The 15,840-nt window shown below is 38.9% G+C and overlaps 1 protein-coding gene and 1 long non-coding RNA gene across 2 annotated transcripts in view; one reads left to right on the forward strand and one right to left on the reverse strand.

The window, feature by feature from the left end:
• stard9 (StAR-related lipid transfer (START) domain containing 9) overlaps positions 1-15,840 on the forward strand; it is a 78,184-nt gene that overhangs the window by 54,298 nt on the left and 8,046 nt on the right. The window contains exons 19-24 of the mRNA XM_087290837.1: positions 2,935-2,996; positions 3,326-3,498; positions 5,210-5,672; positions 5,808-12,722; positions 14,658-14,858; positions 14,935-15,118. Of these exons, the coding sequence (XP_087146963.1) occupies positions 2,935-2,996; positions 3,326-3,498; positions 5,210-5,672; positions 5,808-12,722; positions 14,658-14,858; positions 14,935-15,118 (7,998 nt within the window). The remainder of the gene's footprint in view (positions 1-2,934; positions 2,997-3,325; positions 3,499-5,209; positions 5,673-5,807; positions 12,723-14,657; positions 14,859-14,934; positions 15,119-15,840) is intronic.
• LOC147833146 (uncharacterized) overlaps positions 1-15,840 on the reverse strand; it is a 106,300-nt gene that overhangs the window by 34,051 nt on the left and 56,409 nt on the right. The window lies entirely within an intron of this gene.

Genomic DNA, 15,840 nt, shown 5'->3' on the forward strand with positions numbered 1-15,840 from the left:
TCCACTGAACTGACTGAAAGGCGCCATGTTTCTATAACAACATGTATACACATGTCCACGGATGTATTATTATTATTTTTGCATATAAGCTGGGATTAAAATATTTGTTCCAACTCTCTGTGATTTTTATAAGTTTAAAATGTTTTTAAAACAGAGCATGTTTGTAATAAATTTTATTCTCAACTGGTATAATCCTTACGGTCACATGGTGTCAGTAAACACGCATATGTTTGTGTGTACAGGGCCAGCGCGTCTATAGAGGCGACCTAGGCGACCGCCTTGGGTGGCAAAATAGAGAGGGCGGCGTCCCCGACAGTACCCCCACCACCCGCGCCCTCAATTATATCCACATCTAGTGCGGTAGAATAGAGAAGGTGGCGTCAGCGACACTACCATCACAATCCGCGCCCTCAATTATATCCACATCTAGTGCGGTAGAATAGAGAAGGTGGCGTCAGTGACACTACCCTCACAATCCGCGCCCTCAATTATATCCACATCTAGTGCTGTAGAATAGAGAAGGCGGCGTCAGTGACACTGCCCTCACAATCTGCTGCCTCAGTTATATCAGCGTCTAGTGCAGTAGAATAGAGAGGGTGGCGACCCTGACACTACCCTCAACACCCGCGCCCTCAGTTATATCCGCGTCTAGGACGGCAGAATAGAGAGGGCGGCATCCGTGACACCACCCTCACCACCTGTGCCCTCAGTTATATCCGCGTCTAGTGTGGAAGAATAGAGAGGGCGGTGTCCCCCTACACTACCCTCACCACCCGCTCCCTCAGTTATATCCGCGTCTAGGGCGACATAATAGAGAGGGTGGCGTCCCCGACACTACCTTCACCACCCGCGCACTCAGTTATATCCGCGTCTAGTGCAGAGAGGGCAGCGTCCCCGACACTACCCTCATCACCCGCGCCCTCAATTAAATCCGCGTCTAGGGCGGCAGAATTGAGAGGGCGGCGTCTGCGACACTACCCTCACCACCCGCGCCCTCAGGGGGTTGGGGTTGAGGGCGGTGTGACCGTCCTTTGCCTAAAGCGGCAGTTCAGCTTGTTCCGGCCCTGTGTGTGTATTGCAAACGGCATTTGTGTGTGACTCACATTTCAGAACTGCTGGAATAAATTAAAATAAGCAGCTCGTTTGCATTTAAAGCCACAGGCTCTCTCTCTTTCTCTCTCTCTCTCTCTCTCTCTCTCTCTCTAAAGTTGCTATATTGGAATGACATTTACAGTATTGTCAAAACATTTTAGATATGTATAAAGTATGTAATATATTAGCATCATTAAATTAATAAAATATGCAGCAAATGAGAAATAAATATCAGAAAAAAATAAATAAAAAGTTAGACATTACTGCAAAAAAATTATAATAATTACTAGAATAAAAAGTGTATTTAAATAAGGCAAATTAGTTGATTAACCATTTCTGATGGTGTATAAATATTTTGCAGCCATTATAGATTTTGTTCTCTCCGTGTATAAAGTTTATCTGAATCCGTTATTATATGATTAATCATTTAATGTTTCTTCTCTGTGTGTGCGCAGTCAGCTGCGAAATGGTAATGTAAAAATGCATACTAATAACGGCAACTTTATAATGTGAATGTAAAACCTGAATTCTGGACATTTTAGGAGATTCAGAAATTACGCTCAGATGCATTTTGGCAGAAAAGGCGCATCTCAGTGGGTCTGCAGAGCACGTGAGAATTTCTGTATGAGTGACAGATCGCGCACACAAAGAAACAGCAGTAGGGAACATGCAGAGCGAGAGAAGATTTTATACTGGTTAATTGATCACGAATGTTTAATTTTCTTAGACAGATACAAAAAAAGGTATGAGGTCTTTCTCTCTGAAATGGCTGTCAAATTGACACTGATTCATTCTTCTGGATGGGATGAAATTAAGTTTGCTTTTGCGCCATCCAGTGGACACAATTGGAACAGCAGTATATTTTATTGAAAAATTTCAGCTCACAGAATCATCTTGCGGGCCGCATTAAATTCGGGCCATACGTTTGACACCCCTGCCCTACTCTTTTCCAAAGGGTATCTTGGGATTTTAGGACCTTGGTTTAACGTGTCATTCGAAAGACATCGCTCACTGAGCAGTATAGAATCCCCGTCACTAAACTGGGGCATTAGGACCCACACAGACCACAGGTTAAGCGCCCCCTGCTGGTCTCACTAACACCACTTCCGGCAGCAACCTAGCTTTCCCATGTGGTCTCCCATCCAGGTACTGAATTAAGTGATGAATGCAATTAATAAATATATATCACGTCAAGTCAAGTCAAAGTTATAATAATAATAATTACTATTTATTATGACAGTAATTATCTGTAATGGGTACATAAAGTAAATTACTGTAATTTATTCTTTGCACTACAAAATTTCATACAAATCCTACTCCTATTTCAGTAAAATATATTACAGCAGAACACTGGCTATTTACAGTTATTTACTGCATAATCTACAGTAAGGGTCAACAGTGTAACTTCTCAGTGTTTTTGTCAGTGGTCCTAATTTTTTTTTTTATATTTTAATGATATTATTTTAAATATGAAAACTGTTGACTGACTTTTTTACAATTTAAATCCATATATTGTATTTCATGTTTCAGTCATTGCCCAGTCAACCTAAATTACTTCAATAGTAACATTTTAATATTTTCTGAAGTTTTCAAGACAATGTTCTTTTAATAAACTTTAATATATTAAAGAATTATTCATATAATAATAATAACATTATTATTATTATTATTATTAGTATTATTATTATTATTATTATTATTATATGAATAATTCCAAAATATATTAAAGTTTATTAAAAGAAATCTGTTGAGAAATACCCAATCTTACTTAATTAACTCAGGAGTGCATACAATTTTGTGCAAAGTTTAAATTAAATAGTCACTGATTTTTGATCTTTGCAGACCAGCGAAGGAGGTCTGGTCTTCACATCTGCAGAGCTCAACCAACCCATGCCTGACGCCAGGTAAATAAGATCTCATTCAAGAAGAGAAGATTTTCCAATCATAGATAATATGTTGAACAACTTCATGAACCTTGACAGTTTTTTTTCATGTTGAACTGTTAATGAGCCCTCTTGAGAAGCTATTGTTTATGTAGTTGACTTGTTGTTGCTTAGGTTACTACATGCGGTTTATAGACAACACAGTAAATTAGGGACGAAAGTAAATTTGTTTGTTAAAAGACAGTTTTAAAATGTCTTTAAATTCGTGATAGTATTCACTTCTATTTTTAGCACACTTCATATTTTCTGATCTGGTAGCACATCACCCTGAGTGTTTGTTGTGTGATCAGGGTTCCAGGAGCAGGTTGTGATGAGAGGGGCGGTGGGACAGCACCCAGACAGAGACTAGAGGAGCAGCAGTGGTACATTGAGTGTCTTCGAGAGGAGATTCAGATGGAGCAGAAAAGAGCTGAGAGAGATCTGGAGCGAGAACAGGCACGTCTTCGACAACAGCACAATGAGAGTGAGTTGCCTTAAATGCTTTATTGAGTCCGCTATTGCTCATTTTTAAGCATTCAGTTCAACATAAGTTAAATAGTCTTTAGTAAGGAATTGTTTTTCTTATGTATGCTTTAGGATAGTGGATTAAGATGCTGTTTATTTTCTATCACACATCTCTAGTCAGAGGTTAAAGGAACACATTTTTTTTAAATAGGTTGATGGAAATAGGTGACCTAGAGTTAAACAGTTAAATTCATTCAGCCGATCTCGAGGTTTGATGGGAGCACATTAACTTTAGCTTAGCACATAGGTCATTGAATCATATTAGACTGTTAGCAATTGTGATTAAACACCCTTATTTGTGTTACGAAGGTGAACACATTTAGGTAAGACCAGGGGCGATTCTTGAAATTTCATTTCAGGGGGGCTCAGGTCCTTATGAGGTTTAAAATATATAATCAAAATAAACAAATAAATAAATATGCATACAGTTAAAATTATTAAACCCCTTTTGATTTTTTTTCCTTTTTTAAATATTTCCCAAATGATGTTTAAGAGAGCAGGGAAATTTTCACAGCATGTCTGATAATATTTTTTTCTCCTGGAGAAAGTGTTATTCGTTTTATTTTGACTAGAATAAAAGCAGCTTTTAATTTTTTAAAAAACATTTTAAGGTCGAAATTATTAGCCCCTTTAAGCTATATATTTTTTGATAGTCTACAGAACAAACATTCATTTTACAATAAATTGCCCATATACCCTAACCTGCCTAGTTAACCTAATTAACCTAGTTAAGCCTTTAAATGTCATATAAAAGTGTCTTAAAAATATCTAGTCAAATATTATTTACTGTCATCATGGCTAAGGTAAAATAAATCAGTTATTAGAAATGAGTTATTAAAGCTATTACAATTACAAATATGTTGAAAAAAAATCTTCTCCCCGTTAAACAGAAATTGGGGGAAAAATTACAGGGGGGCTAATAATTCAGTTTTTTTATGTATTAAATAAAATAGACTGCCACTTTTGTAATTAAATGGCATAAATATACATATATGTTTTTAAACCTAATTCACTAATTCAAATATTTCACGATCTGAATTATAAAAATAAATTTTTTATACAAGACAACAAATGTTGCTTCTATCTCTGTCAGTGACTCTGACAGTTAAAATGATTACATTAAGTGGTTCTGTCACTGTTTAATCCCTTCTGTGCAAGACTGTATGGTATAGTTAATACCACACGCACTGTAATGTGTTTTATATTGGTAGTTCATTTTGAAATAAAAATTGCGAAAGTTCATCAAGAGTTACATTCTTTTTGCTGGGGGAAAGCAAATGTTTTAGGGGGGCTGAATAGAAAAATGGGTGGGCTACAGCCCATCTAAAATAGGCCTAGCATTAGAATATTTTCTAAAGTGTCCTTGTTACACATTCCACATTCTTACTATAGTAATAAAAATTAATTATTCATAATTACACGCTACTAACGCTATCCATATAGTAAGTACATGTAGTTTATTAACATTATCAAGTTGTTAAATGAATATTTAGACTGTAACTTGACACTTGAAGTTAACTGAAAATTTTTATGGAATTTGGAATAACGTGAGATATGTACATTTTGATTTTTATTTGAACTTTAAAACCAAATAAATCTTGGCTTTTTGTCCTAATAAATATAATAAATTCTAAACACTTTTCTAAAATTCTTTTTATTTTTGCCTAAAGTCCAGCAGTGGATCTTGCAAGAAAATCAGCGACTTGCAGCACACAGGGAAAAAACCACACTGGAATCCGGGGTCCAGACAGATCTTGTACTATCTGTTACTTCTGAAAGTCAGGAGGTCAGAGATGCTGAAACGGTCCCACCATCAATCTCAATGGGAGACAGGAAAAGAGTGGTGCAGGAGGAGCTGCTGAAGCACCATGCATTGCGCAGAGCTGAGAATCGTGTGCGCCGCAAAAGGTTACATTACCAGCTGGAGAAGATTGCACGAAAGCGCCATCTGTTGGAGGCAAAGCGTGAACTGCAGAGGCTGGAAAATTTGCATCTAGAAGGTTGCAATGAAACCTCATCTCTAGAATTGGCATACTCTTTAAAGTTAAGGGGACGTCCGATGACTTTAAGAAGGCATTCCTTTTCTGCTGATCTACTGTCCCGGTTGTACCCCCAGCACACTCCTATTTTCAGGTAAGTGTAAACCATCTGATTACTAATTTTTGCCAAAAGGTGCTTTACTTTGGAAGATAACATCATGAGATTATCACAATCATTACACTGAGAACAGCATTTAAATAAATATTTTCTTTTCTTTAATCCAAACAGCCAGTTCCTTAAAAGGAACAAATCTTCTGACTTTACATACACTAAATGGGAATCTGATGAATGTCTCCAAGATCAAAAGATAAGAAGGCGTTCAAACACGATGCCCTCCAGATATGATCAAGGATCCTCAAGCTGGGCCAGTTTCTCAGACAACCTCGAAAGTCCTTTAAAGGATTCAAGTTCAGCTGAAGCAACAAAAGCAAAAACTGCTTCCACAAGGTTGCTAGTCAAGAAAAGCACTAGTGATCAAGACAAACATTGTCTGGACTCAAATACCAAAGCAGTGAGAAAAGTATTACCTGTAATAAAACAGAAAAGTTTGGTAAAGGGAACAAAAAGTCCATCTCAAAGTGGAAATAAAGGTTTAGATAATATCCGCAAGGTTTTTTCCAACTCTGTTGGCTTCGGGATCAGGACTGCATTAGCAAAAGTTTTCCGCAAACCACCATCAGGCTCACGGGGACATAAAAGTGTGAAATCTATGAACAAAGCATTAAGGAAGTTTAACGAAAAATCAATCAAAAACAAGACTGGGAAAGACTTGGAGAAAATACACAAACAGTCCCCCATCAAATCAGCAATGTCATATGAAAGTTTAGGGCGGGTTGGCACACTAAAATATCAACACCAGAGGCACTGGCATAGTGCAGAAGCATTGACTAGTACTAAGCAATCGGTAGAAGTACAAAATAAAGCAGCCGGGTGGGTGGAACATGGCGATGTGGAGGACTCCAACAGATCTTCAGATTGTGAAAGTATTTTTTCATTAGACTCTCTCTCATCAGCTTACGCTAGAGCTCTGGCTGAGCAGCTTCAGCAAGAGGAATGTGATTCCAGTGAAGCTGAGAGTGAAGACAGTCAAATGTCCCAAGATTCTCTTGTTATGGAGAACAGTTGGAAGCATATGACTGCCAGACCTATGCTGAGGTTCAATAAGGTTCCAAGTCATCTAACTGTATCTACCTCATGTGGCTCTCCATCAATCAGTAATAAATTGGAGACAAAAATATCCAAAGATGTGCCTGCAGAGGTTTACTGGAGCTTAAATGGTAGTCAGAAGCTAAAAACTGAGAATGGCCAAGGCATGGCTAAAGGGCCTTCAAGCCTATCTTTTCTAGCATCTGAATCTAGGCCTTGCAGTGGTGCGAGTAACAGAGAGACAGAGAATCCACTTGCTCTTACTGATGCTTGGTCATCCACCGATGCAGCAGACAGTCCCCGTATCATCAGGGCATCAGGACACTTCAAGCAGGATCCACCGACACTGATAGAGAGCAGGAGTCTGGATCTGATCGGCAACAAAAATGACTTAGAAAGCCAGAGCTCACCTTGCTCTGACACCACTCAGGGTGAAAATGCAACACTTGAATCAAACGACACGTCATTTGAAAACACCCTGTTGCTTGATAACCATGAGAGTGTACCTACATTTATCCCAGGAATCCAGGATCTCACTGCTGAGAAAGATCCATGTACAATTCACACAGTCTATGATTTTACAGATGCCAGTCTAGATGGGGTAGCATGCACAAATAAACCAACTGCTGAACCACTAAATACCATTGTGACTGAAGCACTGTTGATTGATTGTTCTTCCAAAGATGGGGACATCTCAACAAGTTCCAGTATTTCAAAGTGCTTCTTGGTCAACAGTACAAAGGAAGATTCAGATATTAGAGAGGACAATCCATCATCATCCCATGATCACCCATCTGTTTGTCAGGTTCCTCCATACAATAATGCAGGAAATTCAGAAATTAAGATCTCTGAAACCGCAAAAGTTCTTAATGAATTGCACAGCATTGCCAGCAATGGCCAAACCAATGCACAATGTGATGAGGAAAAGGATCGCTCCTACACAAAACAGAGAACTAAAATGGATTGCGAAAGATATACCAAAGATTATGCATTGAATATCAAACAATTAGAAAAGCATGATGAAAAAGATAGTAGTTTTAGCAGAGATGGTGAATGCTTTATTGTGCAGCCAGTCACTGAATCATGTCAAACAAAAGGCATTGTGGGATATTTAGATGCTGAATCAGCACTTCTAAATTCGGATCAGGAACAGTCTGCTTGTTCATCCATCAACAGTGAATCTGTAACCAGTGTATCTCTTTTGGAAAATTTGCCCACTAGGATGCAAAACTCTGATCAGGACAAGGAAATGAAAAGTGCCTCATCAGCCAGCGACGCCTACAGGGCTTTAATCAGCAAAGATCACATCAGTATTTTTAGAAATGACTGCACTGCATGCGATAATGGGTTGACGCAAACAAATTGCACTAGCCTGAAATCCTTTAGTAGTCCTGAGATTAAAAACATTACTGAAAACAGTAAAGAGCATAGAAAAGATGCTGTTCAGATTATAGACAGAAAAACGTTGAATAACAGATATTTTCAAATGAGTGACACAGCAATTAACGATAAGATATCAGAGGTGGTGAAAGAACACTTTAATTTGTCTTTGAGAGAAGACTGTGGTGAAGATTACAAGTTGGATAGCAAGAAGAAAATCTCTTCTTTGACTAAACTGGATGAATTCAAGTATGAGACGAACCACCATGAATATGATTACAAAAGTATGCAGGATGGACATTGTGAAAGTAGCTGTTCCCAGTTGTTCCCTTTCTCTTGTATGGCAATTTCTACAGACAACACTATTGTGCTGAATGGCAATACAGAATCAAAGAATTTGCTGCCTACGAAGGATCAGGCATTCTTGAACTCCAGTGGCACAGAAGAGGCTACTGATAGAAAGACGGAGGGGAAAGTGGAACAATGTGGATATATTAATGAAGATGTGGAGTCAGTACTATATTGCACTATAGAATCACAGGGCACATTTGAATCAATGCTGCCATGTGTTAAAGAAACTGTTATTGGACTGAATACATCAAAAGAGAACATTATCGTCTGCACAGAACTAAGAAAAGACTATAGTGATGCTGCAAACCCTATTAAAAGGAATTGTTGCACCAAAAAACAGGTTATGGAGAATGGCAGTCCCACAGTATTAAAACCAGTGGTTTGCAAGCATGCACAAGCTACTCAGACTATTCAAATTACAAATGAGATGGATAAAGAACAAAAAGTAAATCAGTGTGCACAGATGAAAAATGAAACAAAACTAAATCAGACTTGGCCAACTTCAAAAGAAATGCACAAATTTTATGAGCAACCATCAATACATAAAACTTCAGGACTGTTAAATGAACTCAGATGTTCAGCAAGTGAAAAATTTCTTATGGAGATGTCAACTCCAGTAGAGTCCAGTAAACGTGACAATCTTCAAGCATCGCTACCCACCAAAACAACAGTGAAACAGACAGTCTCTTTAGAGACCGAAAGAGATTTGGCTGATACATGGCAGAAAAGCATGGATGACAGCACTGGAATATTACCTAACTTAGAGGTACAAAATAAAAAGACATGTTCACATAACTCTTCTACATCAAGTATGGAACATTGGAACTCAAGTGAGGATGACAGTTACCCTGTTCCTGAAGTCCGACCTCTAAGCAAGTTAGCCTTTTATGAATTTGGTCCAAGAAACCATGAAAAACCTTGCGATGAACCTTGTGCTGAACATTCATTGAAGAACTACGCCACTATGATCAGTAGTTGTGATAATAAAGACAAAGTAAGATCTGCAGAGCACATACATATCAAAAAAGATGCTGGCAATTCAGATTTAGGCCAGAGATCACAAAAACCACAAATTCACAATAAGCTTATTGAGAAAACTGACAAGGATCTACAATCAGAGAGGCAGTTCATCTGCACAAGTAATGATTTGAAAACCACAATGAAATCCCAGTGTAGTGATGATCACATCAAAGCAAATCAGTTTTGCGATAACCAACAAATGAAAAATCAAGAGCCATGCATGCCTAAAAATTGCCATTCGACTTCTAAATCTCTGGCCAATACTTCATCACATGTTGAGGTATATCACAATGCAAAACACTCTCCTAACAGTCAAAATACAAAGGAATGTTATGATAATCAATGCCAATCAACAGACACAATCAGAAGAGAACACTGTACAGCAGCAGATCATACAAAACATTTTGTTAGCGATGGTAATGTTGATAAACATAAAGGAGGGAAAAGGCGCTACAGAAGGGCCCACTTTATGGCACCTCCAAGTTCATCCACTGATTCCACATCTGAATTATCCTTGGATGAGAATACCACATTTAAGAGTCATACATCTCGTAAAAAACCTTTATTAAAGGGGAATCCACTTTCTAATAGTCAAAATGCTAATGGCAAACACAAAAATCCTGTTCTTGATGAGCAAAATAAGTCTTCAGCTTCACCAGATTGTTCCAAATCATTAGACACACAAAAGAGATACACCAAGAAACCAAACATTGGTGTGTCACCCTCTGTGGTTGGAGCTCTCATACACAGGGAGGCTGGAATTAAGACAACTGCATGTCAACAAAAGAATGGTTCAACTGTTAAAATCCAACCAACCAAGATAATTGAAACAAAGCATAATAAAAATGTTACTTTAGGGAAGAATGGGTCTTCTGATGATGTTTTAGTTGATTGTGTGGAAGTACATGGTAATCTAGTTGATACCGTTTCAGACAGAAAAGATTCTGCAATGCATTTTGCCTCGAGTGATATTAACCCATATATTCACACAAGAACTGCTATAGGCACAAACCCAGCAGTCCACAAAAAGCAGGCATTTGGAAGTGTAGCCAATATATCCTGCCATCACTCTCCGCCCAGTAGTTCTAACAAAAATATGACCAGGTGCTGTAGTGTAGACAATGGGCTGAATATTCAGGACTGCCCTTTCAGTTCCCATTTGAGCGCATATGTAAATAATAAAGGGCTCTCCAGCACACTGAGTAGTAATGGATATTCTAGAGATCAAATTTCTTCTGAACCTTTGCTGAAGGCCACTTCTTTGTCCTCAAGTGGTTTTGATAAGCAGACTCCAAATGATTTGAAATGTGAGTCTTGCAATGACGCTTCCGAGGAGTTATGCAACTGTTCAGGTCAAGTTGATGAAATAGTACTGGTCTACTCTTCTGAATATGAATCTCCGGAACAACCAAATCCAAGCACTTGTGATCAAGGCACACAGACCATTAAAGCCAATAAAGACCTTAAAACCAAGAGCCGTCATAGAAGAAGCAGCACTCAGACACCATTGTCCAAACCAGGAAACAGTGCCCAAACCACATGGGCAAGTCTACAGAACATGTCTGAACATCTTTCTGACCTGATACACAACACCTCTGATCTTCTAGGGAACATACAATGTATGCGGACAGGAGAAAAGCCTTCAAAACATGACCTTCCTAAACCCTGTTTTCAGGTTTCTACTGCACATTCTGGCAGTAACTACAAGAGGGACTGTTGTACACAAACTTCATTGGACATTGGTGTCCAGACAGAGATTGCTTCAGCTTCAAAGAATGCTACAGCTCATGAAGTAAATGTTATTGTTAAATTGATTGGCTCAGATATTTGTAGTGTATCCCAGCTAGATGGTGAGGCCAAGATCTTGAAGAACAATTATGAAAGTGAACAGGCCTACGAAAGGATAAAAAGCATGCCTGATTTACGTCCCAGAGGCTCAAAGGTAACTGGCAGTCAAAATGGTCTGACTCCTTCACAAAGGGTTATTTCATTAGACACTGTTGTGCCAAATCAGGAGTCCTCAACTTTGGAAGCATTTGAAAGTAGTAAAGTAGACCCTTCCTTTAAGAGGTCTTTACCCAGCTACCTTGAAGCAAAACACTCAAATATGAAGCTAGAGAAGAATCAGACTTGTACCAGAAATGTAGACCTAAAGAATGGCTTTAGTAAACAAGTTATGCTTATGGATCGCGCATGCTCCCCTATCCTAACTCTGAAGGCTGCAAGATACTCTCAGCAGAAACTCTTACAAACAAACCTTAAGACAACCAAAGGACAAAAAGAATGCTCCAATTTATACAGCATGCCATTAAAATGTCATAAAATATCTAACTATGAACAAATGGCTCTAGATCAGCAGAAGGCTTGTAGAAATGCCAAAACAATATCTAAATCGCTATCATCCATGAACTTTGAAAGCCTGAGCAACCTTGCTTGTCCAAATCTGGATGGATCTGAGGACTTCTCAAATGCCGTCTGTCCCCGCATGTACAATGAGGGAAACAAATACTATCATGAAGTTGAGGACAGGGTAACAAGCAAACAAAAAACTTGTTCTCCGACTCATCTCCAAAGAACATCCTATTCCACTTCAAGTGGTACCATTGATGTCCAACTTGCATCATCCTCAGTTAAAGTCAGGCAATCTAAAATGGAATCCTCAGACAAACCTAATTTGTCAACTGTGAATGGTCAGTTGAGTCTCAGATCATCTGAATACATAACCAAAAGTTGGGATACTGTGCAACATCAGGAAGATGATGTGATGTCTCTATTGCCAAGTGAGTGCAATACGGATGTTCTCGTCAGTATCAGTCCTCTAGCAGGGATTAGCACACTTAAAGAACAACAATGGATCCCTGATGATCTGCCAATGCACAACAAGTTTACCAATTGGTCTGGCATCAATCAACCACAATCAATGCTTGGTAAAGTAAAAGCAACAAATGAACAGCTCAACCCCAGTTACCGGCAGCCAGTTGATTCACAAAGTCCTAGTTTATTCTACAGACTAGAGTCAACAGAGAAAACAGACAGGAGAACACAAGAAATTGAAAAGCTAAGGAAAGAACGTGAGCAAGTTTTAGCATCTTTGCATGTGGATCAGAGCTCTCATCAGCTTACCGTTGAACTCAAAGAGGCCAGGTTGCACTATGGCCAAGGGGAAACGGACACTCTGCTGAAAATGCTCAAGTCTGGTTCTAAAGATTTATATTCCGCCTGTAACAAAGAGGAGCTCCTAAACAGGTACAAAGTTCTGCATACTTAAAGCTTTGTTTCCTTTAGATTTATTACAATGCTATACCTACAGTTAGGTTCATAAAAATGAATTGTGTCGATGTCCCAATATTTGGCTTTATTCTTCAACACAATGGATTTGAAATTACACAAACAAGATGTACTTTTACAACAAACTGTCAGCTTTAATTTGAGGTTAAATCCAAATCAGGTGAACGGTGTATGAATTACAACAGTTCGCATATATGCCTCCCACTTGTTAGGGGTCCAAAATATTTTGACAGTTGGTTTCTAAGCTGTTTCATGGCCAGGCATGTGTTAGTCCTTCATTATTTCAATTACAATGAGCAGATGAAAGCTCCTCAGTTCATTTTAGGTGTGCTATTTGCATTTGGAATCTGTTACTGTCAACTTTCAAGATGAGATCCAAATAGCTGTCACTATCGAAACAAAACAAAATCATCATAAAGATCAAGGACCAAGGACACTCTCCAGGAGGTAGGTGTATGCGTGACAAAGTTAACAATCAAGAGAAGACTACACTAGAGTGATTACATAGGGTTCATCACAAGATGTAAACCATTGGTGAGCCTCACAAACAGGAAGGCCAGATTAGAGTTCTAAAAAAGCCTTCACAGTGCTAGAACAACACCCTATAGACAGATGAGATGAAGATCAACTTGCACCAGAGTGATGGGACGAGAAGAGTATGGAGAATTAAAGGAACTGCTCATGATCCTAAGCAGTGAAGCATAGTAGTGACATGGCGTGGGCGTGTATGGCTGCCAATGGAACTGGTTCTCTTGAATTTATTGATGATGTGACTGCTGACAAAAGCAGCAGGATGATTTTTGAAGTGTTTCAGGCAATATTGTCTGCTCATACTAAGCCAAATGCTTCAGAACTCATTGGATGGCGCTTCACAGTACAGATGGAGTATGACCCAAAGCATACTGCAAAAGCAACTAACGAAATTTTTAAGGGAAATAATTGGAATGTTATGCAATGGCCAAGTCAATCACCTGACCTAAATCTGATTGAGCATGCATTTCACTTGCTAAAGGCTAAACTGAAGGGAAAATACCCCAAAAACAAGCAGGAACTGAAGACAGTTGCTGTAGAACCCAGCGTCTGGTGATGTCTATGCATTCCAGACTGCAGGCTGTAATTGACTACAAAGGATTTGCAACCAAGTATTAAAAAGTGAAAGTTTATTTTGTGATTATTATTCTGTCTAATTACTTTTGAACCCTTAACAAGTAAAAGGCACATATGCAAACTGTTGTAATTCCTACAGTGTTCACCTGATTTAGATGTAAATACCCTCAAATTAAAGCTGAAACTCTGCAGTTAAATCACATCTTTCACGTAATTTACGTAATTTCAAATCCACTGTGTTAAAGCCAAAAAATGTTAGAATTGTGTCGATGTCCCAATATTTATGGACCTAACTGTATATGCAAGTACCTTTCTACAGTATGTGGACTATGTTGTGGAATATTCACTTGCAACACACAGTTAGAAGATATTGGAAGTGAAGTTCTCGTCTATTAAGGAAGTAATTTATTTATAAAGATCAATTAATATACTGTAAATAAAAACTGTAAATCAAAAGATCAAAAACGAAAGTATATTAAAGATATTGTGATGTGGGCAAGTTCTAGAGCTGCACAATTAATCATTAAAAAATTGTGATCTTGATTCATACACTTTAGATTAGTGATATTGAGCTTTAAAAAATATTGATTCATTATTCATTATTAATTTATTTACAATCATGCAGCTCTAGCAAGAACAAACTCTTCTTTTTTCTCTACAGTATTTTTTTTTCTCTCTCTCCAACTTTATCTTGTACATTTGATCAAAAATACTTTGAACACTAATCAGTTAGGGCATATGGATAGGTTTAATAGCTTGTTATAACGGAAATTCTTTTGTCATTAGGCACAGAAGGAGTATTGAAAGTTTGAGAAAAGAGAGAGAATCCCGTCTCCAGATGTGCCGTCGGGCTCGGAGCCTTAGTCCCAGTAAACATCATGTCCCTGCGAATAATGAAAAGGAGCAGTCTAGAAGAAGTTCAGACCTTCCCAGCAGACGCAGGGAATATCTGCAACAGCTCCGACAAGAGATTGTTGAAACCAGCAGGTGATTATGAAACAGAAGTTAAGCTTTCTGGTAATATTCTGTTATCCTATATTCTAAACCGAGTGTTCTCCCTCAGAGTTCCTGATCTTCCAAGACAAGAGGGTCATTGCCCATCTGACATTGAGCTTCTATTGCGTGACTACAGCCGAGCCCGTGAGGAAGCAAGAGCAGAGATTGCACGCGCTCGGGACCGACTCCGTGAGAGGACCGAACAGGAGAAAAGACGACTGCAGCAGCAAACCCTCTCAAAGGCCATGAAGGTCAGTCACACTTGAGGATTCTTTATTCTTATACGAAGTAAAACTGGTGGCAAGGTGGCTCAGTGGTTAGCACTATCGCCAAACAGTAAGAAGGTCACTGTTCATGTGGGTTTCCTCCGGTTGCTCCGGCTTCCCCCACAAGTCCAAATACATGCGGTACAGGTGAATTGAGTATGCTAAAACTGACCATAGTGTATGAGTGTGTGTGTGAATGTGTCCCAGTGCTGGGTTGCAGCTGGAAGGGCATCCACTGCGTAAAACATATGCTGCATAAGTTGGCGGTTCATTCTGCTGTGGCGACCCCGGACTAATAAAGGAACTAAGCTGAAAAGAAAATGAAAGAATGAATGAAAATTGGTGGCACGGTGGCTCAGTGGTTAGCACTGTTGCCTAAACAGCAAAAAGGTCGCTAGTTCGAGTCCCGGCTGGGCAGGTTGGCATTTTAGGGTGCTTTCCCACCAGTGAATCGATTCAGTTGTTCCGAAACAGAGATTACAAATGTTACATTGTTGCTCTTTGCTCTTGGAGCAGTTCGCTTTCACACTGCAAAGTTACTAATCGGACCAAAAGAGCTAAAACAAGTCAAGTTTGAGTAAGCTCTCCTCACATTGGTCAGAGTGTCAGGGTTTATTTTGCAGAGTCCCGCTCAGCTTTCAGGAGAGGTGGTGGTTTGGTGGTGTTTGACAAGGTGCGCGCAACATGTCTGAAGAGTGAGGAGAGAT

The sequence above is a fragment of the Danio rerio genome, chromosome 17 (assembly GCF_052040795.2).
Source record: "Danio rerio strain M-AB ecotype USA chromosome 17, GRCz13ab, whole genome shotgun sequence".
NCBI lineage: Eukaryota > Metazoa > Chordata > Actinopteri > Cypriniformes > Danionidae > Danio > Danio rerio.